The 23,391-nt window shown below is 47.5% G+C and overlaps 1 protein-coding gene across 1 annotated transcript in view; it reads right to left on the bottom strand.

Annotated features, from left to right (window-relative positions):
- DSTYK (dual serine/threonine and tyrosine protein kinase) overlaps nucleotides 1–23,391 on the bottom strand; it is a 95,200-nt gene that overhangs the window by 25,339 nt on the left and 46,470 nt on the right. Inside the window, exons 3-6 of the mRNA XM_063451449.1 lie at nucleotides 2,014–2,671; nucleotides 1,655–1,887; nucleotides 1,205–1,288; nucleotides 715–891 (exon numbers count right to left, since the gene is read on the bottom strand). Of these exons, the coding sequence (XP_063307519.1) occupies nucleotides 715–891; nucleotides 1,205–1,288; nucleotides 1,655–1,887; nucleotides 2,014–2,671 (1,152 nt within the window). The remainder of the gene's footprint in view (nucleotides 1–714; nucleotides 892–1,204; nucleotides 1,289–1,654; nucleotides 1,888–2,013; nucleotides 2,672–23,391) is intronic.

The following is a 23,391-nucleotide window of genomic DNA, read 5'->3' as shown; positions in this document are numbered from 1 at the left end:
GGGTTATTATTTACCATCATGGTAGCCAGTTATATTGCCATCCTAAGCAAATAGTAGAATTAAATTCCAAATTGCCAACAGTCAATATGCTTCTTTAGTAGGGTTGTTTTTTCTTTTCTTTTTTTTCCTCCAAAGCAAGAGGCACCCAGCTAATTTCATTTAATTTGTTGCCACCTCCCCCCCCTATTTTTTATTGTAAAATGCAATGTAATTTATCTTCTTTGTATTCATTAAGAATTTTTTTTTTTTTACTAAAGGCACATGTATTTTAATAGGTTTTGTGAATCTTAACTCTAGCATGAAGTAACCAAACAGTGCAGGAACAAGATTATACACGATAAGCGACTCATTGCACTCAGAAAAACCACCAATCTACTGTATTTGCCATATATTCAGTTAGGTGCTTGATATTTTTGTATCATTCTATTTGTTGTACATATTTTTTATGTGCTCTAATTACCTAGTAAGAATTTCACAAACGTACTTTAAAATACCTGTTAAACGATGTGTATGGGATTGGATCTGTTCGGCAGTGTCTTTTGCTGCACTAATCAAAAATTAATTTGAGTCACCCACAAGTCTGTACCACTCTACACAGCAAGCTATTGAACTTTAGTGCTAGACAATACTGCTAGGTAATATTGTATTGTCTGCATTAAACCCTACAACATTCAGCCTTTGCATGTTAAACATTTTAGAATCAGCAAATCGTACCTGCTTGAGTGAACCCGCAAACGCCTCATGGGAACTCTTGAGTCGCTTACAAAATTGACTGCAGATGCTTTTGGCAAGCTTTGACGCACTTAGGCTCTCTATGGCATCTTGGGCCACCCTGCGCTTCCACTCTGGCGTTATCGCAGGTGGGCTCACCCAGGTGATGCGCTGGATAATCTAAATGTATGAGATAAGGAAAATGTGATTTGCAGCGGTTGTGGGAGAACTGGGTTTAAGGTTAACAAACGTGTAGTTACTGTATAAAAAAATAAAATGTTAACATACAATTTTTTTTAAATATGCATTTTTGGGGACTTTTTACGAGCATTACATAGACTTTATAGTCAATTAAACCACTTATATCAAATAACCACCATCACTGCTACCACCTTCCCCCGCCCTTCAGTCTACAAGCATCAGGTGTCCTATTAGCAAAAATTGGCATTTAGGCAGCTAAGTTAGCATTAGCAGGTTTGTATCTCAACCTTACCTGCACAATCTGTTCCCAAACCATTCTGGTAACTGTGGAACCTGAATTGAAAGTGACTTCCACATGATATGCAGCATTTAATATCTGAAGAGAGGACAGATATTTGTTTAGATGCCAATCCATCACTCAAAATCCAGACACACTATAACTGAAATTTGGTAAAGTCTTACAAAAATTTAAAATGTACAACAAACCCCAAAAGGAGACTTCAGAGAGCAGAATATAAACAGAAGTGTTCATACTACAACAGATAAGGTAGCATTTGGTCTATAAATAGTAAAAAAAACAAAAAAAAATAAACTAAAACTACAGAAGAAAACAATATGTAAAGCTGCAAGATGGACAAACTGTCAAATTTCTCAAAAAATAAATCGGTGTGTCGGCAATTAGCCAACGGCTTAAGTCATATCATCCGATGCCATAAAATCTATAGTGAAAGGGTCTTCTTACCTGCTTCAGATGGTTGCTGGTTACAGAGGCCGACTCCTGCTGAGACTTCTCCAGACTACGAAGACACCTTTCAAGTGTTCCCACAAAGCTTTCCCGCAAATAGTCCACTGAACTAATCAGCTTATTGACCACAGCTTGGTTGAGCCGTGAGATAATCAATTCTTTGATCTGAAAAATGCAGCACTTTACCTCCTGTGCACCAATAGGTTCTCCATTCTGTGGGATGGTGATATCTAGTGGCAAAATTACAAACAAAGGATAAGCATTTAAGAAGACAAAAAGAAAAAAAATAACCAAAACAAAAAAATAGAAACCTCGAGCCCTTGCCAATATCAAAATGCCTATGGCCATACACTCACCCCTGAACTCCATGTTTGCGGCATCATCGAGGAGTTGTTCCCTCATGCTGTTTAGAGTTTCCACAATCATGTCTTTCAGCTCCTCTTGTTTACGATCAGATATTCGCATCAGGGACTCATATAGTTCACTCTCTTTCTGACGTGTATACTCCAATCGCTTTGGGGTTATTTGTAGGTCTCTCCTCAAGTCAAATGCCTTATTGATGAACAAGTCCAAGCAGCGGCTGTGCACCATATTAAGCACCATCGCTGCATCCACCAGGTGCATCTGGAGTACCTGCCGTGAGAATGTGCTCAACTGGCGAAACTTTTCAAACTGTTCCACTAGAATGCTGGGGCCAGGGCTACCTGACCCTGCAGCCCCACAGCTACATACCCCCTTTTTCAGATACCCTAGTTCAGTCAGTTGCTCATGTAGAGCAGAGCGCCCTGTGTCTGTACCTCCAATTATCTTATCCTTGGAGGGAGTTGTCCGGCTAAAGAAAACTGGAAGCTTATATTTCACCTTTATTTCAGAAAGCTCTTCCTCTTCCTGTGTAGTTAGAAGCTCTTCATTTACTGCATAAACAATAATGGCTTGTACAAGGGCAATATAATCGTCCAAAGTTGTAGTCACAGCCTGGGAGCACCGACAGGGAGCCACCACAATGTCTACATCCTGTGTAAAAATGAGAAGAAGAAAAAAGTAAGACTAACAAAGCAACTGTCAAATAAAACACAGATCAAAGGTGACACTGAAGGCATCTCATTTTTTTTGTTATAGTGATTGGAATTGCCTGGCATGGTCACCCCATTCAGCATTAAACCCCATGCATCCTTAATATCCCAAGCAGCACAGGGGGGATAGACTGCTGGAGACTCTTGTTTAGCATTAGGACAGTACTAGGGGACTCCAGCCACTTCATTTAGACAAAGCAGTTTTTGTGCATATAGTGTTCCTTTAACGGTCATTGTTCCACTGCGGTTCTTAAAATAGAAAGCTCATTTTAAAGGGTGTAACTGAAACTGTACGCCTAAAAAAGCAAACCCAGAAATCCCTTGAAAATAATGCTTTTGATGTTTAGATGCTTCTAGGCCTGAGCATTAGATTGAAACAAAAGCAGTTCCCAGATCAAGTTTCAGACTAAATGGTTATAACAGATTTTTAAAAATGAGATTTTAAAAAAATGGTTATAACAAATTTAAAAAAATAATTAAGGGGGCGGGGCCGGACCGCCGAGCTGGACGGTCGCAGGCAAGCAGAGCTCCTGCAACTCCATACCCAAAACGACCAAAAACTAAGTTTTAAGAAAACAAACAGACCGACAGTATTGATACCTACAACAGGGGGGCGGCTGGATCCAGGGAGAGGCTGGCTCACGAGCTACAGTCCCCTGGAGGAGAGATCCTCGCACGGCGATTTAAGGCCTTCTCCGGCGGTGAGTGGGGCAGACGGCCGCTGCCCCACTATCCTGCTACACAGCGCCCAACCTGAGATGGGAATCTGGACGGCCTCGGCCCCGTTCCCCCCCCTATGGACCGGGGGGATGATCCCGGTCCTCACCCTGGAGCCTAGACCGGGAAACCGCAGCTGAGGCTGAGGGGTCACCCCGCCAGACCCAAGATGGCGGACGCCATGTGCGTAAGAGACCAAGAGAGGACCAGCACCCAACAACAGATCCCACGACTGACAACGCGGCTCCTGCATTCAGAATCGGCTAAGCCATAGCGGGATTCTTATCACTCACCCTCGCAGCCGACTGAGCCAGCAACTACAACAGCGGCGCAGGGGGGATAGAGGGTCTGATGGCGCACAGGGGCACCAAGGCAACGCCGCACAGTCAAGATGGCCACCCAGCACAGGCCTCAAACACGGCACTCAGACGCCCAGCCACCCACACACCCTCTGGGATATTCTGACAGGCTGGTGCACATTTCTACTCACAGCAACGCAGGTGCTGGACCGCCAACCACCCGCTGTATGCAGTCACCACACTCGACCAGGACACCAGCGCGGCAAGACACTACCATCTACAGCCAAAACTGCAAACCTAGTAGATATTCGGCTGGAACTAACCCCCATCGAAAGTACACACCGGGACCTCTGTGAGCTGGAGATCCGCTCTCAGCAGTTGCTGACTGGACTATACTCACCATGTAAATATACAATGCCCGGTTGGTCTGGTTGTCACACCCCACTAGCTCACAAACCCCTTGCAATCCTATAGCCAGCACTAAGCATGATAATAGCCCCCATATCTATGGACCCACGGTCTCCCCTCACGACTACGATAGTTAACACTATAAGCACTGTTTGTACCCAGGGACTCCCCATGTTGTCAGTAAATAATCATACGCGAACAATCACCAATAGTTGCTGACCTGGACAGCTAGCACAGTTTTTCTCTTACCTATGCACCCTCTCAGGAACTAAGCTTGGACCTTTAGTTAGCCTGTACTAGAAACGTATATGCCTAGACAGAATGTCAGTATTCTCCACAATACATCAAGCTTGTTTATCATATGCTAGTCTGTATATATGTACTCCTGTAGCCTCTCAGCCTGTTTACCTAGCAATATATGACCTAGCTACCTTCTTGCCTACTTAAATTAATGCAGGTCATCACACTAACTATAGGCATTTTGTGTTAAAGCTACTATGCTAATTGATTACGTTAACCTATGTCAATGCTACCCTATCTTGCATAACTCATGCTTAGACACCATGACGACTTATCTGACAAGCCTGTTTGTTTCTCATGCATCAAAAAAAAAAACAAAAAAAAAAACAGCGCAACATATCTTTATCCACCAGTATGTTTTTGTGTTTACTTCTGTAACCAGTTAAATGTCATAACCTTACGATGTAATTGAAAATGCGCTTCAAAAATAAAGAATTAGGGGCGGGGCCTGAACGCAGTGCTGTGAGGATGCAAACCTCAGCAGCTCCAACCATCAGGGGCAGAAAAAGCCAAATCTCACGGCTATAAAGGCAATTATACGACACCTAAAGGCCACCAGGGGAGAGGTGACATCAAGGGGCATAGAATGACACCACCCAAGCGACACCCACAGCAACATGCACCCGGAACCATGGTGAGGCCTGCTAACCAAATAGGCGCAGGAGGGACGGCCACTTTCCTACCGCCACAACTTGCCGACAACCAGCACGTGAACCCCCGTTCCCCCCCCTTTGGACCGGTGGGGGTCACCCCGGTCTTCCCCCACATGGCTCCCCTACCCAGCTATGACCAAGCGACGCCAAAGCAAAACCCCCGACAAGCTCCATACGTGGCACACAAAATGGCTGACAGCTTCTCCACCTCTGACATGGACAGAGCGAAGATTGAGACTGAGCTGCGGCTAAATAAAATTTTCCGAGCCTTCTGGCAGAAACTAGAGTCTCACATGAACCCCTCACAGCCAGAGAATATACCCACTGACCCATCACACTACCTACCTCGTAAAGCCAAGAGAGAAGTCACAAAAACCCACGTGAAGATGGCGAACAGAATGGAAGCACATCCACAAGGGGCCACCTCTGAGGGAAAACACTCCCGTACCCAGCCAAGCAGAAAGCGCCACAGATCTCCTCGCCTAAGAGCCTTGCAGCGGTGGAAATGCCGGAGGAGTGCGGCTGGATCAGGCTGGCTGCAGGGTTGGATAGGCACTAGACCCGGGCGGGGGATGGAGCATGGCAGACCCTCCGGGAACCTAGGCAGACCACAGCCGTGCCACAAGGTACGCCCAGCACGAGAACCCACGAAGAAGCCCTCTGGCTTCCCACAGAGCTCACCTCCCCTCGGCACAGATACGCGAGCAGCATCGAGGTCTGCAAAGAGCCTACAAGGGAGAACCTTGCAGTCACCACAGATCCTGCTGAACTCTCTCCGCTTGCCTGGCAGTCTTTGCCCTACTGAGCCCTCGGGCCAGATAACAAGACTTCCACGGATGGACTCTGAGCCACCTCAGCGGGGTATTGGCTAACCTTCCGTGACCAGCATCATGCCACTACTCCAACTGTTACTGTGGGGTGAACATTTATGTTTTATATTTATGTTTCTATCTGTTTATATATTCTCTCATGTGGGGTATGTTTTTAGCTTATCAGGGGGTCCCCTGGGGGCTCTATCACACTTAAAGTCACTGTATGAGCCAGCGACTTCTCATTTACAGTATACATCCTGCTTGAAAACCTATAGTGATTAACCTTAAGCATTGCTAGCGAAGGCTTCGCGTTTTTCAGGGGAACATAGGATAGATGTCAACTTGCCGACCCAGGTTGATGGTGCGACCAGCGCCATGCATTCCTATTGCTCCACCACTAACGAAACGCAGACAAACACTAGACACAAGGCACACATAACTATCTTGGCACAGAACCACAAAAGGGGTTAACTGATTGTGCCATGACATGGTCTTACTCCCTATGTTCCAACTAAGAGAGCCTACTCCGTCAGGATGCTGCAAGCAAATTAGTTAACAGTTTATTATAGTTCAGACATATCGGCCTAGCTTATCCTTATGTTTTTTCATAACAAAAATGTGCAAATTCTCTATGCCACTGTTTCACCTATCTATGTTCAGTTATTAATGCACGCTGTTGTGGCGTATGAATATGCTATGTACCCACCTGCACAACAAAAATAAAGAATAAAAAAAAATAAAGAATTAAAAAAAAAAAAAATAATTAAAAAACAATACACTAATAATAAATCAATATGTAAAAATGACCTGGGAACAATGTTTCAACCATGAGAATGAAAAATGTTACTCTTAACCACTTACAAACATATTCACTCTCTTAATTTAAGGGAGGTTCAATACAAGCTACACAAAGTATAGTACTGGGTGCCAACCAGAATAGGGAATCCAAATACATATACTAAACTTGACACGGTCTGTTGTAGATGTGGGACAAACCCAAGAACTTTTATCCATAACTGGTGGAGCTGTCCAGCGATCGTATCCTTTTTGGAGAGAGGTTTTAAAATTTTCAGAAGCTTACTGTAATAGAACCCTGGAAACAAAGCCAGATATAGCGCTCCTACATCTTAAATTCAAAACACTACACATATCCACACTCCCCATAGTTCTCCATATTTTAACCGCGTCCAAGCTTATGATCGCTACAAACTGAAAATCTACAACCATTCCAAATAGGTAGGCTCTGACCGACCAAATTATCTGGCAAGTCAAAATGGAAACTGGATGCACAAGAATAGATAACTGGAACTCAAAGTTAATCTCTACGTGGGAATATTGGATTAAAAAGTTGGATCCCTAAAACGAGCAAAATACAACATAAATATCCTTTTAGAGTGCGGATATTACATTATATCTGCATTCCGACCAGGGCCATGAACATATGTATGCTTGCTAGTTTTAATATACAGAAGACATAGAAATGAACCGAATCATTTTAATTCATGCTTTTCCTATTCTGTCCTGTTTTCCAAATATTATGCACGTAAATTTATACCAAAAAAAACATTAAAAAGAAAAAATGGCCATAACAACACTGCTGGCAAAGCCTCATAGTTAATATAGTCCACAAACATCTGAAATGCCAAGATTATTAATTACCAATTGACAGTCAAACAGACCCCCTAGAGCAGGCCTGTCCAGCCTGCGGCCCCCCAGATGTTGCTGAACTACAACTCCCATGATTCTTTTAATTAAACAGATAGCCAGGGAATCATGGGAGTTGTAGTTCAGCAACATCTGGAGGGCCGCAGGTTGGACAGCCCTGCCCTAGAGCATTTTAGCTTGCCGAAATGCTGTGTGTGTGTGTGTGTGTGTGTGTGTGTGTGTGTGTGTGTGTGTGTGTGTGTGTGTGTGTGTGTGTGTGTGTGTGTGTGTGTGTGTGTGTGTGAGAAGAGGGTGTCTTTTTCTTCTCCGTTTTACAAAATGTTGTGATTTTAGTAGAAACTGTGACATTAATAAAATTAAAGGAGCACTATAGTTTTCTTGTTTGTATTTCTGACACTATAGTGGTGGTGTGGCTGTTTAGGTGACACCGTCATATCGCATTGAAAGAGTGATTTCACACCTTTTCTCCCATGCCAATCTTGCTGTGGCTGGCCTCGCTTCCATGGCTGAGCTTATCAATCTTGATTATGTCAGCCAATGCAATGCGCTCTCATAGGAAAGTACTGGGAGGCTACTGTGCCGCACCAATCAGCATCTATCAGAGAGCTATTTAATAAATCCATATGTATGGGGAACTTTCAGCTTCTCCATGTAGCACGCTGAGCCTGTGGATTGTTCCATATCGATATACTACGCGCGGATCTCTTTCACAGATTGGGCATTAATCTCCTCTACAGTCCTCTAGAGTGCAAAACTGTTTTTCGTATTTATTTTTAAATAGAAATTCCAAAATAAAAAATATAAGTTTTTTCATTCATAACTTAAATGCAAACGTGGCAGTAGCATTACAATCCGGGACTGTATAGGCATAATATGCAAACAAAGATCAGAAACATTGTCTAGTGTCCCTGTCCAGATTTAAAAACAGGTTCCCTTTTTCGACATATAAAATAATGAAATTCTTGATTTTACTTCTCTTTTGCCAGTGACGAAGATACTTCGGAGCTGCTCACCTCTCCGCCTCTTATGACATAGCTTTCTCTGCTGATATCCATTCCAATGATCTTCCAATGGGAACACTATGTGCGGCGAGCACCGTGCATTCAGGTTTGTCCAAAGTAAAGCATTGAATCAATGCTTTCCGGTGGAGGCATCCTTGTCACGTGACAGTTTTATTCAGGGCCACGCAAATGTCACTTTTGGCTGTCAGTATGACCGCCACTAAAGGAGGATTTACATTGCAGGATTAGAAGGACAGGACCAACAAACCCAGCCCACTTCATTGAGATGAAGTGATCTTGGTGACATTAGTGGTTCTTTAATATTTAATGCCAAAAAGGCAACATTTATGAGGATTGTTATAGAGTCAAAATAAATGGGCTCAGTAGAATGATAGAAGTACATACAGCATTTCGGATTTCAACACTAGTTTTTTTATTTTTCTTCTTTAGATTTCACAGAACACATATTTGCTAAATGTAGGGTATACGAAACAGAAATATTAAAAATCCCAGTTAGCGACCATTCCCCTTTAACGGTTTCATTTCAGGGTTACTTTTCTTAATGGGAAAAAAATAAATAAAAAATTACACCAATCCTTGTGCAAGCAAACATAATTTCACAAATTGTTTTTGTTCACAAGTTTCATCTTGATATTTGGCGTTTAAAGAACAGGCATCTTATTTAATCAGGACATCAACACAAATATGCAATTTCCTTCTAGGCAGACTTATTAGAATTGGTAATAAGAGATGAGTGAAAAGTTAGTACAAATGTTTTTCCTTCTGCAGACTATAGATAAAAACCATGATTGAAATCCAAATTAGACAAGAAATTCAGCCAAGGGTACGTTGAAGAAAAGATCCTTAACCCCTTAAGGACACATGACATGTGCGACATGTCATGATTCCCTTTTATTCCAGAAGTTTGGTCCTTAAGGGGTTAAAGGACCACTAAAGGACACCAATGAAGTGGTGTGGGTACATTGCAGTGTTAAAACTAAAGGGCCAATCTAAAACATTTCCACAACGTTAGGACTGCATGGTTAAAGAAACACTACGGGCACCACATAACTAATCGGAATTAAACGGTTATAGTGCCAGGAGGTTCCTGGTACCTTTGAGGTTAAACCGTTTGTGAACATTTTACTCCCTGAACTGTTCTCTCCAGCAATATTGAGTCCTGCCCCAGTTCTTCCATTTCTGACACCCTTCAAACAGGAAGCCTCAGATCGGGACTCCACAGATTGGCTGAGGGCATCAGCTGTATACGCAAGTTTCACAAACGGTTTAACCACTTAAATAAAACCTGGCACCAGGGACCTCTTGTCACTATAACAACTTAATTCCGATGCAGTTGTGATGGTGCCCAAAAGGTTCCATTTAAAACGCATCTACTTGCTTACATTAATGATAATTGTCACGAATTTAGAGTGACTTACACATTTTAGGAGGTAGTATGGAGTTTACTCTAAACTGGTGGGCTCTCTCATCTATCAAATATACTCTCTTATCAGTATTCACCTCCTGATTAAGAAAGTCATGTAGTAACTCATTACCCACAACATACAGTGCCGGATTAAGAGCTCATTTAGCCTGGTGTTCACGATTATGATTAACCTAATTACAGAACCTTATTGACAGAAAACACTTAAACAGCCATACCTCCAAAGTATCATCAATCTGAAGGGGAGGGAGGGAGGTGGGAGGAGGGGAGCAAAGCATTGGAAGGCTAGCCTGGCATGAATGAATGGCAGGCTGCATGCCTATCACACATTCTGGCCAACTAAGGCTGAGCTTGGTGTGAACGCATCTAATAAGCTTGCTCTATGCTTTCTGGGGAATGTTCCCCAATTTCCCCAAGCACTCACTGGTCCACTTCTCATTTCCTTCTTACTAACAGTTGGAAGCTTCTGGAATACAGTTTGGTACAGAGAAAAATGTAAATATAGTGAGCGCAGAAATAAGGGGACATGTCACACTGTTAGAGAGACTGTAGCAGAAAGAGCATTTACACAGTCAGCTTTATAGTGCTTTATAGTAAGCCAATTCATACATTTTTTGTTACCTTACATCCCTCCTAAGTTCCCATGCTTAATTCCCTCTGAGAAGTCGGGAAAAAGAAATACAATTTAAATAGATTACTCTAAGACTATTGTGTGTCATATTCTTTAGAAAAAATAAAAAGGGCCTTTCTCCCAGTATTCTTGCAAAGTTCAGATTTTTTTTTTATATTCTTTATTTTTATTGTGCAAAGGGAGGTACAAACATATCTGTAATGCCACGATAACAGTTACAGACCTTTCAAAGCGGACAATCTGTGACATAAGAGTACAACGGCACGGGGGGCGGGGCCGGACCGCCGAGCGGGAAAGTCGCATGAAAGAGCAGCTCCTGCAAATCATAGGCCATTAACGCTAATATTCGGAGGGAAAATAATAATTATGGACCGACACCAACGGTAATCAGTGCCGAGGAGGTGCTGGATCCAGGGAGAGGCCGGCTTCCCAAGTTTCAGTCCCCTGGAGGGAAGGTCGCCGCCAGACCGGTTGGGGCCTTCGCCGGCGGTGAGTGGGGCGGACGGCCGCTGCCCCACTATCCTGCCTGACAGCACCCGGCCAGAGACCCAATCCCGGGCGTGTCCGGCCCCGTCTCCCCCCCCTATGGACCGGGGGGGTGATCCCGGTCCTTACCTAGCAGACCCAACACTCGGAGGCCGCAACAAAATGGCGGAGACCGCATGCGGGGCGACCCCAGTAAGGAGTAATAAAGTCGCACCCGCCACACATTAATGGACAGCCGACACGGGCCACGAGGTCACTGTTGAACACCCGCTGTGACCCACCCTGGGTTCAACCACATGGTGGAGGAGCAGACAGAACCACGCCGACCCGATGCTGGCAGCAGCGCATATAACCAGCGGGGGCCAGCACCGACGACCGGCCAGCCCAGCGTTTGCAGGAGAAGCTCCAGCAATGAGAGAAGATGCCCCAGCGACAAAACCCTATAAGCAATGCCTCCCAGATCAACGCGGACACACATGGCCCGACGACTCACATCCGCAAGGCCCAACCGGACAACCAACGTGGCAGCAGGGTCCACACTCCCACTAGAGGCAGGCACAGGACTAAAAATAGCAAGTATAGCACATGGGGTCTATCACTCTGCCACCTATCTGGACTGTACCTGACATAGCGGAACCCTTGCTTTTGTCCCCTTGCTGCCCTCAGACTGCATGGGCAGATCCCATGTCACAGGGTCATGGACTCTTGGCTTGCTGCTGGGGGGGGGGTTGGCCTGGGGTGGAGGAACCCATGCATATTTGAAGTTCTCATGTACCACAATTTTAAGTGGATAGGCTTGGTCCTCTGCTGTCCTGTGACTAGCCTTTATGTTAACGACACCCAATCTGAACGTTATTATGTGACTTAACTGCAATGGCCTGTATGCATCTCATGTTTAGATAACACAGCGATGATATTTCATAATAGGTGAAAGTTGTAGCTATGAAAATCTCTATTGTCTATCACTTAAACTATACTTAAACAAAAATTGTGCTAGATTTTTCACGTACCTTAATGTTTATCTGTTTATAATGCGTTGGAGGAATGCCTTTGGGGTACCTCACAAACATTTGTTATAAACTTAAGCACTGAAAAAATAAAGAATTTAAAAAAAAAAAAAAAAAAAGAGTACAACGGCACATTTTTTAATAGTTAGAATATTGCTGAGTAAGTCAGAAGATTAGTAAATACGATTAACTATAGCAAGAGATGAGATTCGCAAGGAGTAAATTGACATGACGTGCATAGTAGCTTCAAGAGTTATAATAAGTAGGAGACAGGAGTCTAACACGCTTGTTTGAGTAGCCCAATACCCTACGGCATCTTATACATTTGCCTATCGCTTAGTGGGTCTGAGCAGGCTGCTCTTGGGCTGGATCCGCCGCGAGACAATAATTTTAAAACAGTGCTAAAGCATTGACATTACGGGTTAAACAGTAAAAACATTAGCGTGGGGTGGGGTTAACCACGTTTAACATAGCTAAAATAACCTTGCTAGAGTAGTCGAAGTGTGGTACTCTGTTTTGCAATATAACAATATCTGGGCTTTGTGTGATGAATATACAGGTTACGTTACATATACATATACATATATATACACACACACACACACACACACACACACACACATATATATATATATATATATATATATGCTGTGCTGTAGTAAATAAAATAAAAAAACAAAGACCAGTGATAATTAACAATGCTAGGGCATACCTACAGCATAAGACGGGTAGCGGGTAGTCTAGTGTTCCCATCTGCAGTATGCTAGGTGGCCCCTGTTACCCCGGGGAGGGTGATAAAGGAGCTCTATGTGAGTCGCTTTCGCCACAACAGCGTATGTAGTCAAGAAATAAACACAGCTTTAGTACATATATGGCATGGAAAAAGCTAAACTGTAGGCTTTGCCTATACATGAAACCATATCATGAGACTAGAGGCCGAAATAAGCAGTGCGAATGTAAGTCAAGACAAATGGCAGATCATTAGTGGACGAGTGTAAAACTGCTTTATCCTTTAAACTACATTATAGCGGAAGTAACGTACATTTATGAGGAAGAAAAATCATGAAATTTGCCAGGCAGGTATGCCTGTCATTTTAAGGTTAATAGGCAACAGGTGAAAAGTGGGTATGCCTGATGGGTGTAGTGAGTCACCATACATATCTGAGGAGCTTGTTAATCTGGTTTACATCGCTAACACGGCTTGGGTGAGCATGCATTCTGATGCTACTGCAAATTTTTATAACAGTTAAACATAACTGTCAACATTAACCCCCTAGGAGGCCCCTTTTGGAGTGGAAGGGAAAGGCATTATTAATCGAGGGCCGAAAATTTGTATGTCGGCCATCAGGGCTGCTGGTGTCATAGCAAAAAGGAAGAGGGGAAACAAGTGTTAATACAGCCTATCAGAGGTAAGGCATTGGGGACAAGGCAAGTGGGCAGCAGGCATGAAAAATAAAAGTAGGAGGGAGTGAGTACTTAGCCGGAATTTCGCTTAGTAGACCGGCACTATGCCAGAGGTAAAGTCCCGGACACAATAGGCTTTGAGGCACCTGATAGCAGTGGCTGTATCGAGGTTACAGCTGGCCTCACCCTGCAATAACGATGTAATACTATGATATTAGAGTCCATGCTGCAGGGGATGGTTGTTTTGCGCTGGGACGTGTTCATCCGACGCCTGTAGACGGGGTCTCAGTGGTTCCCGTGCACCTCGATCTGCCAGGCTGCAATGAGGGACAGCTGCTACTCTGCTTTGTCTCATCAGAGTGTATGTCCTTCCCGACCGCAGAATCTCCCGGGATCCGCTTCTCTTGCTGCAAGCTTCTCCATGCTTTCTGCCTCGTTTTGGTGCCGCTCTCAAATGGGTGCCGTTGGGGTCGGATAGCTGGGTCATGCCTGGTGCGGTGGGTACTTGTGGGATTCTCCTGCTTAATTTCTGCAATCCCCACCGCTTTGCTGTTTTGCGTGTGCAAGGTGCGTGTCGGGTCCTCTTCCGTCATCTTGTGAGTTTGTTTTCTGCTGGAGTTGCTGGCTTTTGCTTGAGGCTTGTGATGGTTGTCGAGGTAGGTGGTTTCCGGTCGTTTTTAGGGCCCCTTGATGCAGTTTGTGCTCGAGCTTGAGCCAAAAGTCTGCAAAGATTTGGTCCAGATTGGACTTTGGGTCGTGTTGTGCTTCGTGGCTGTTTAGGGCTTGCGTGGTCGCCGCCATCTTAGATTGGCCCCAAGGCTCTCTGGTTAGCCTTCCCAGGGTTTCTGGTGTGTTGGAAAGGGCTCTCTGGGGTGGTCTGGGGTGGTCCAAGGGGGGGGGGGGGGGGTTGCGGGGTATCCGTTTGTAGCAGCCGATCCCCGGGGAGCCCCAGGCTGGGAGGTCGGCCGCCTCTCCCAGTCGGTATCCACCGGGTCGTTTGCCCTCGTGGGTATTGCTGACTGTCCGGTGTCCACTTACGGGCCGCATTAACGGTTCACCGCGGGGATTGATATCGGGATAGTCGCTTGAAATCTTGTGTTTTATGGGAAAGAAATGCAGTTTTAGCAGAGTCTGGTGAGGAGCTCTAGTTCGGCACGTCTTCCCTCCATAGCAGTCAGGCCCCACCCCCGCAAAGTTCAGATTTTGCTTTGCACTTTTAAAAGAAGCCCAAGTCAATCTTTAAAATAAAATGAAAAAATAAAAACAAACAGTCAAAACACCTTACAGCCACAATGTGTTTTTAGGGGATGCCACACTAAGATGAGTGATTGTTGCTGTGCGAGAAAGAGAATTAGGTAGGCATTTAGCAGTGTGATAAAGGGATAAGGTTAAATGAATCAACTGAACATTATTGGAGTTTTAAAAATTTCTTGAACAGATTGACCAGGGGCATGACGCTATTGGAAATTAAGGATGCAGAATATATTACGAGTTAAATCACTGTTTATAGAGCCCTAGTCACACCTCCCTTCAAGCAACTCATGCAGCCTCCCAAAACACTTCCTGTAAAAAGACATATAATGTTTAAACTTCCTTTATTGCACTCCGTTTAATTTAGAATTGCTTATCTCTTGCTCTACTAACTTTTTGGAGCTTGCAGGAGCCTCATGTGTATGATCACAGAGCCAGAGAGAAAAAACTTCTAAAGTAAATGAACATCTCATTGAAAATGAAAACTGTGTTTTCATGCAGGCTAGATGAGTCACAGAGAGGGGAAGTCCGGCTAGGGCTGCATAATCAGAAACAATGATTTAACTCCTAAATTGTAGGGAATTGAGCAATGAGACTGCAGGAGCATGATCTATACACAAAAACACTTAATTAAAGGAAATTATAGTGTTAGTAATACAAACATGTATTACTGACACTATTGTGTTGGACTACATGTTTAGGTCCCCAGCCCCCCTCAGAACGGAGAAAAAAAAAAAAAAGGTAGCTTTACTTACCATTTCTCCATCACTACGTTGATCGCAAAGCTGGCCCCGCCTCTATGTATTAGTGATCTCAGCCAATCCACTGCTTTCCCAAAGGAAACCATTGGGAGGCTACTGCGCATGTGCAGCAAAATGTCACGCTGATCAGCATCTCCTCATAGCGATACATTGAATCAATGGAGTGAGGGAGGAGAGAGGGGAGCTTCCTTGTTAATGGTCTATCTGCACTGGAGTGTTTGAAATATGTAAATATGTTGAAATTCACAACAGAAGAGAGCAATAACCTTAATATATATATATATATATATATATATATATATATATAAAATGAACCATAAAATAGTCGGAAGTAAAAACAGATTAATGTGTGAATTACTCCATAAGTTCATATTGTATGTGGAGCAAACTTAAGGTCAAAAAATCTACCAGCACATTATATAGAGCAGGGCTGGACAAATTTGCTTGGAATCTAGGAGCCAGCTAAAAAAGTTAGGGAGTCAGGTTTTTCCAATCGCAAACATATTTCTTAAAGGGACACTATAGTGAACAGAATCACTACAGCTTAGTGTAGTTCTGTTGTCTATAGCCTGTCCCTGTAGGATTTTCAATGTAAAAGCTGCCTTTTCAGAGGATGTTCAATGTAAAAGCTGCCTAGTACCACCTCTAGTGACAGTCACTCAGACGGCCTCTAGAGATGCTTCCTAGTCCAGTGCTTCACAATGTACAGCACCTATGTTCAGCATCTCCATGCTTGGCATGGAGACCCTGAATATTCCCCATAGAAATGCATTGTTTTAATGTATCACTATGAGGAAATGCTGAATGTGCAGTGTGGCCTCTTAATGCGATTGGCGGTGATTCTCAAGATAGATTATCTCAGCCATGGATGTGGTGTGAAACTGTTAGAGTTTGGGAAAAAAGGCGAGTAAAAACACCTTTCCCATGTGATTAGAGTGGGCCAGTCACCTAAACAGACAAACTCACTGACAGACACTAATGCACAATAAAATAAAATAAAAAACCACTGATTTGACACACACCAACAGACACACCCACACACTCATTGACAGATAGACACACTGATTCTGCAACACCAACACACATTTTCTCACAAACTCAAAATTATTGTTATGTGTGATTTTAAATTAAGTCCACTCAGCCTCCCTACCATTGGGAGAGCTCGAAGGGAGCTCCTTTGATCATCTTCAAGCTCTTCTTGCTCTGCTCTCTAGCACGCTGTTTGGTGATATGACATCATATTCCAGCTCCCGGCATCACTGCAGGGCGCGCAAGGCAGCAGAGCAAAGAAGATAAAAGCTACCTCGCCACCTGTGCTCTCCTTCAGCCAGCCACCTAAGCTCTACCTGAGATGGTCACCTTGGGGGTCTAAGCAGGCTCACAAACACCAAGACACCAGGACAAAATTTCTAGTCGCCATGGCGACCAGGCACGAGATTTGTCGAGCACTGATAGAATGAATATATACCTGTCTAAATGTGCACTTGTAATCTGCAAACAGAGGCGCTTTTTCTCTTCACAGAAGGATGAGCCAAGCAGCAGACTGTGCATGCTGCTCTTTGGCTCAGCAAATATCAAAACACCGTCATGTTCACTATATGGTGAACCTGACTGTGTATTAACTGAAGCCAAGGTATGTTTCCTATCACTTTCTTGAACAGATGATTGGAAGTGCTCTTTGGTGATACACCACTTATGCCACAATCCCCTTGTAGATTATTGAGCGTTGTCTCCCATACAGCCTTGCTATACACAGTTATTATTATGTTATTATTTACATAGCGCCAACAAATTCTGCAGCGCTTTACAATGCATTGCTTATGGGAAGAGGAGGCTTAACTATAAGGGCCACCTGTTTTTATAAAAACATTTTTTTTATATTTTTCTTGTGCATGCAAGATGAAACATACAGGCTCCTGGTGCCCCAACGGCAGTCCTTGAGCTCAACGTCATAGGTAACAATAGGAGCAATTGTTTAACAAGCACATTTTTAAGATATAAGCGGGTTAGTAGCGCAAACCTTATATGACTTCGGGTAGGCTAGATATATATCCGGCTCATGTCAGGGCTTAGAACGTTAGGTTGGTCTGTACAACTGTCTCGTTAAGGCTAAAACAATTGCTTCGCTTGATAAGTAGGTTGCATAGCTACGCTGCGCATACACGACTACATCATTCAACCAGGCCTATTAGCTGCGACTAGGCATAGGCTTAAACAGACTAACCAGTGGTACGCCCCGTACTTTACAGAGGCTGTCTATGACCCGTAAGGGGAAACTTGTCTCTATTGAGATATATATCACTTAATAACAAAAATAAGCGCAATTGATCTAACACTAGCTAGAAAAAGTCAGAGGGGTGACCCTAAGGATGCGGCATAGTATGCAGGTACTGTACTGTCCAGATTATTGCTGAGGTCTTTCAGGTGTTTAGTTTTCGGTCGTCTGTTGAGGCGTGCGGTTTTCATCCTCCGGGGGGGTAGAGTGTCGCAAGTTGCGTTTTCATCCGTTTGTATGGGTCTCAGCTTCAGCTTGTGGGCCAGGGGATCGGCCGTTTCCCTGTGTAGGCCGCAAGCCTCAAAACGGGCTTTTCTCGCGTCTTTGACCCCCATGAAGGGTATCATCTGGTGCAGCTTCCTCTCCCCTTTTTTTGCCTTGGTATCAGCTGTCCGTATGTGTGGGTTGACCAGTTAGGCACCCCGATTTTAGACTCCATACGTGGGAGCTTGTGCTGGACACATCTGGGCTGCTTGGCTGCTAAGCTCTGCCCCCTCGCCACCTGTTTTTTTTTTTGTTTTTTTTTTAATTCTTTATTTTTGTTGTGCAGGTTGTTACACATAATCGACAAACGCCACAGCAGCGTGTTCAAAGATGTACTGAAGATCGACAGTGGCCTGATGCAGTGCACAGTTTTATATAATTGTAGCAATAACAAGCATAGCTAAACGGTGAAGTTAGTAAAGTGATATACAATAAGATAATATAGCGTTTAACAGTTCTAGATTAGTTATGGAAATAGTATGGTTTGTGCTAAGAGCCTGGAGTACATTGCAGCATTACTTGGCTTATGGGTGATAAGCAAACGGGTTGCATTGCTCCTGTAATAGCAGTTGCAGAGTGAGAGACAGTTCTCAGGAATACATTACATAGAGCCACTTCCCAGCGAAAGTTAGACTTGGGTAAGTAGGGTAATGAACAGTAGGGATGGACCAGTGTGCTATGATCAAGGCTCGCCACCTGTTTTTAATGCACTAACATGAAGAATTTTTTTTCTGGAGGGGAAGTTGGTAAATCCAAAAAAAAAAAAAAAATGGAAAAAAAAAAAAAAAGACTGTAATAGGTTTCAATTCTGCAGGGCCCTCATTGTTCACCATTTGGAAAAGAGGCTTGCATGAGAGAGAAAAATGCCCATGAGTGAAGGCATGCTATTGGCCTCTCACTGGCTGATAACACCAAAGGGTGGTGTTACTGTACACACAGGAAAGAGAAGCAAGATGCCATCTTGGAAATAAAGCACAGCAGCAGCCGCAGCTCCTGGCCCCTGCCAAATGTAAAGTTTATAATGTATTTTTCTCTCCCACAAGAGCCCTAGTAACTGCAGACTGGCTAAACAAATTTACTCAAATAATTTATATATATTATTTGAGTACCGGTAAATACATTTGAGTAACTAAAATATATAAATAGAGCCGAGGGGTGACAAGGGATGGGGGGAATTTATGACACAGAGCACTGTGCTGCCTGTCACTGATAGGGATAATTACCCCTACCGCACATACACACTACAGCTGAAACCAGAGACACTTATCCTGTGGCTTATTGAAAAGTTATGAGGCTTCAGCAGGGCAGGGGCTGTGACTGAGGACTGACTTATCTGATTTCAATCTGTTTTATTCTGTAATGATTGTTGATTCTGTTAACCATGTCAGCTACTTGTTGGCTTCATATTACCAATGCAGATTAATTAGATTGCGAGCTGCAGGGTAATAAGTAATATAGCAGTATCCTGCTGCTTTAACCCTGTGTGCCGAGAGCGAATAGTGAGTCAGGAGTTGCTGATGTGGTCGGAGTTTATCGGTATCTTAAATCTTTAACCATATGCACCCTTTGTGCTGCGAGCTAATGGAGTAGTTGACATATTTAAGAACAGCTGCAATATTTAATAGAATGTGATCATAGCAGAAGCACTTCTGAAGATAAGATCATGCAAGGTAGAGCTAAGAGAGGCCGAGAGAGAGAGGCCGAGAGAGAGGGGCCGAGACAGAGGGGCCGAGACAGAGGGGCCGAGACAGAGGGGCCGAGACAGAGGGGCCGAGACAGAGGGGCCGAGACAGAGGGGCCGAGACAGAGGGGCCGAGACAGAGGGGCCGAGACAGAGGGGCCGAGACAGAGGGGCCGAGACAGAGGGGCCGAGACAGAGGGGCCGAGACAGAGGGGCCGAGACAGAGGGGCCGAGACAGAGGGGCCGAGACAGAGGGGCCGAGACAGAGGGGCCGAGACAGAGGGGCCGAGACAGAGGGGCCGAGACAGAGGGGCCGAGACAGAGGGGCCGAGACAGAGGGGCCGAGACAGAGGGGCCGAGACAGAGGGGCCGAGACAGAGGGGCCGAGACAGAGGGGCCGAGACAGAGGGGCCGAGACAGAGGGGCCGAGACAGAGGGGCCGAGACAGAGGGGCCGAGACAGAGGGGCCGAGACAGAGGGGCCGAGACAGAGGGGCCGAGACAGAGGGGCCGAGACAGAGGGGCCGAGACAGAGGGGCCGAGACAGAGGGGCCGAGACAGAGGGGCCGAGACAGAGGGGCCGAGACAGAGGGGCCGAGACAGAGGGGCCGAGACAGAGGGGCCGAGACAGAGGGGCCGAGACAGAGGGGCCGAGACAGAGGGGCCGAGACAGAGGGGCCGAGACAGAGGGGCCGAGACAGAGGGGCCGAGACAGAGGGGCCGAGACAGAGGGGCCGAGACAGAGGGGCCGAGACAGAGGGGCCGAGACAGAGGGGCCGAGACAGAGGGGCCGAGACAGAGGGGCCGAGACAGAGGGGCCGAGACAGAGGGGCCGAGACAGAGGGGCCGAGACAGAGGGGCCGAGACAGAGGGGCCGAGACAGAGGGGCCGAGACAGAGGGGCCGAGACAGAGGGGCCGAGACAGAGGGGCCGAGACAGAGGGGCCGAGACAGAGGGGCCGAGACAGAGGGGCCGAGACAGAGGGGCCGAGACAGAGGGGCCGAGACAGAGGGGCCGAGACAGAGGGGCCGAGACAGAGGGGCCGAGACAGAGGGGCCGAGACAGAGGGGCCGAGACAGAGGGGCCGAGACAGAGGGGCCGAGACAGAGGGGCCGAGACAGAGGGGCCGAGACAGAGGGGCCGAGACAGAGGGGCCGAGACAGAGGGGCCGAGACAGAGGGGCCGAGACAGAGGGGCCGAGACAGAGGGGCCGAGACAGAGGGGCCGAGACAGAGGGGCCGAGACAGAGGGGCCGAGACAGAGGGGCCGAGACAGAGGGGCCGAGACAGAGGGGCCGAGACAGAGGGGCCGAGACAGAGGGGCCGAGACAGAGGGGCCGAGACAGAGGGGCCGAGACAGAGGGGCCGAGACAGAGGGGCCGAGACAGAGGGGCCGAGACAGAGGGGCCGAGACAGAGGGGCCGAGACAGAGGGGCCGAGACAGAGGGGCCGAGACAGAGGGGCCGAGACAGAGGGGCCGAGACAGAGGGGCCGAGACAGAGGGGCCGAGACAGAGGGGCCGAGACAGAGGGGCCGAGACAGAGGGGCCGAGACAGAGGGGCCGAGACAGAGGGGCCGAGACAGAGGGGCCGAGACAGAGGGGCCGAGACAGAGGGGCCGAGACAGAGGGGCCGAGACAGAGGGGCCGAGACAGAGGGGCCGAGACAGAGGGGCCGAGACAGAGGGGCCGAGACAGAGGGGCCGAGACAGAGGGGCCGAGACAGAGGGGCCGAGACAGAGGGGCCGAGACAGAGGGGCCGAGACAGAGGGGCCGAGACAGAGGGGCCGAGACAGAGGGGCCGAGACAGAGGGGCCGAGACAGAGGGGCCGAGACAGAGGGGCCGAGACAGAGGGGCCGAGACAGAGGGGCCGAGACAGAGGGGCCGAGACAGAGGGGCCGAGACAGAGGGGCCGAGACAGAGGGGCCGAGACAGAGGGGCCGAGACAGAGGGGCCGAGACAGAGGGGCCGAGACAGAGGGGCCGAGACAGAGGGGCCGAGACAGAGGGGCCGAGACAGAGGGGCCGAGACAGAGGGGCCGAGACAGAGGGGCCGAGACAGAGGGGCCGAGACAGAGGGGCCGAGACAGAGGGGCCGAGAGAGAGAGGCCGAGAGAGAGAGGCCGAGAGAGAGAGGCCGAGACAGAGGGGCCGTGAGAGAGAGAGAGGGGCCGTGAGAGAGAGGGGGGCCGTGAGAGAGAGGGGGGCCGTGAGAGAGAGGGGGGCCGTGAGAGAGAGAGAGAGAGGGGGGCCGTGAGAGAGAGAGAGAGAAAGAGGGGGGCCGTGAGAGAGAGAGAGAGAGAGAGAGAGAGGGGCCATGAGAGAGAGGGGCCATGAGAGAGAGAGAGAGAGAGAGAGAGGGGCCGTGAGAGAGAGAGAGAGAGAGAGAGAGAGAGAGGGGGGGGCGTGAGAGAGAGAGAGAGAGAGAGAGGGGGGGCCGTGAGAGAGAGAGCGAGAGAGAGAGAGGGGGCCGTGAGAGAGAGAGCGAGAGAGAGAGAGGGGGGGCCGTGAGAGAGAGAGAGGGGGGGCAGAGAGAGAGAGAGAGAGAGAGAGGGGGCCGTGAGAGAGAGAGAGAGAGAGAGAGAGAGAGGGGGGGCCGTGAGAGAGAGAGAGAGAGAGGGGGGGGCGTGAGAGAGAGAGAGAGAGGGGGGCCGTGAGAGAGAGAGGGGGGGGCCGTGAGAGAGAGAGAGAGAGGGGGGTCCGTGAGAGAGAGAGAGAGAGGGGCCGAGAGAGAGAGAGAGAGAGAGAGGGGGGCCGAGAGAGAGAGAGAGAGAGAGAGAGAGAGAGAGGGGAGGGGGCCGAGAGAGAGAGAGAGAGAGAGAGAGAGGGGGGGGGGCCGAGAGAGAGAGAGAGAGAGAGGGGGGGGGGCGAGAGAGAGAGAGAGAGAGAGAGAGAGAGGGGGGCCGAGAGAGAGAGAGAGAGAGGGGCGGCCGAGAGAGAGAGAGAGAGAGGGGGGCCGAGAGAGAGAGAGAGAGAGAGAGAGGGGGGGGCCGAGAGAGAGGGGGGGCCGAGAGAGAGAGAGAGAGGGGCAGAGAGAGAGAGAGGGGCCGAGAGAGAGAGAGAGGCCGAGAGAGAGAGAGAGGCCGAGAGAGAGGCCGAGAGAGAGAGAGAGAGGGGCCGAGAGAGAGAGAGGCCGAGAGAGAGAGAGAGGCCGAGAGAGAGGCCGAGAGAGAGAGAGAGAGAGAGGCCGAGAGAGAGGCCGAGAGAGAGGCCGAGAGAGAGAGAGTGAGAGGCCGAGAGAGAGGCCGAGAGAGAGAGAGAGAGAGAGGCCGAGAGAGAGAGAGAGGCCGAGAGGCCGAGAGAGGCCGAGAGAGAGAGAGGCCGAGAGAGAGAGAGGCCGAGAGAGAGAGAGGCCGAGAGAGAGAGAGGCCGAGAGAGAGAGAGGCCGAGAGAGAGAGAGGCCGAGAGAGAGAGAGGCCGAGAGAGAGAGAGGCCGAGAGAGAGGCCGAGAGAGAGGCCGAGAGAGAGAGAGAGGCCGAGAGAGAGAGAGAGGCCGAGAGAGAGAGAGGCCGAGAGAGAGAGAGAGGCCGAGAGAGAGAGAGAGGCCGAGAGAGAGAGAGAGGCCGAGAGAGAGAGAGAGGCCGAGAGAGAGAGAGAGGCCGAGAG

The sequence above is a fragment of the Pelobates fuscus genome, chromosome 1 (genome assembly GCF_036172605.1).
Source record: "Pelobates fuscus isolate aPelFus1 chromosome 1, aPelFus1.pri, whole genome shotgun sequence".
Taxonomy (NCBI): Eukaryota; Metazoa; Chordata; class Amphibia; order Anura; family Pelobatidae; genus Pelobates; species Pelobates fuscus.
This window is presented reverse-complemented; position numbering and strand designations above follow the sequence as displayed.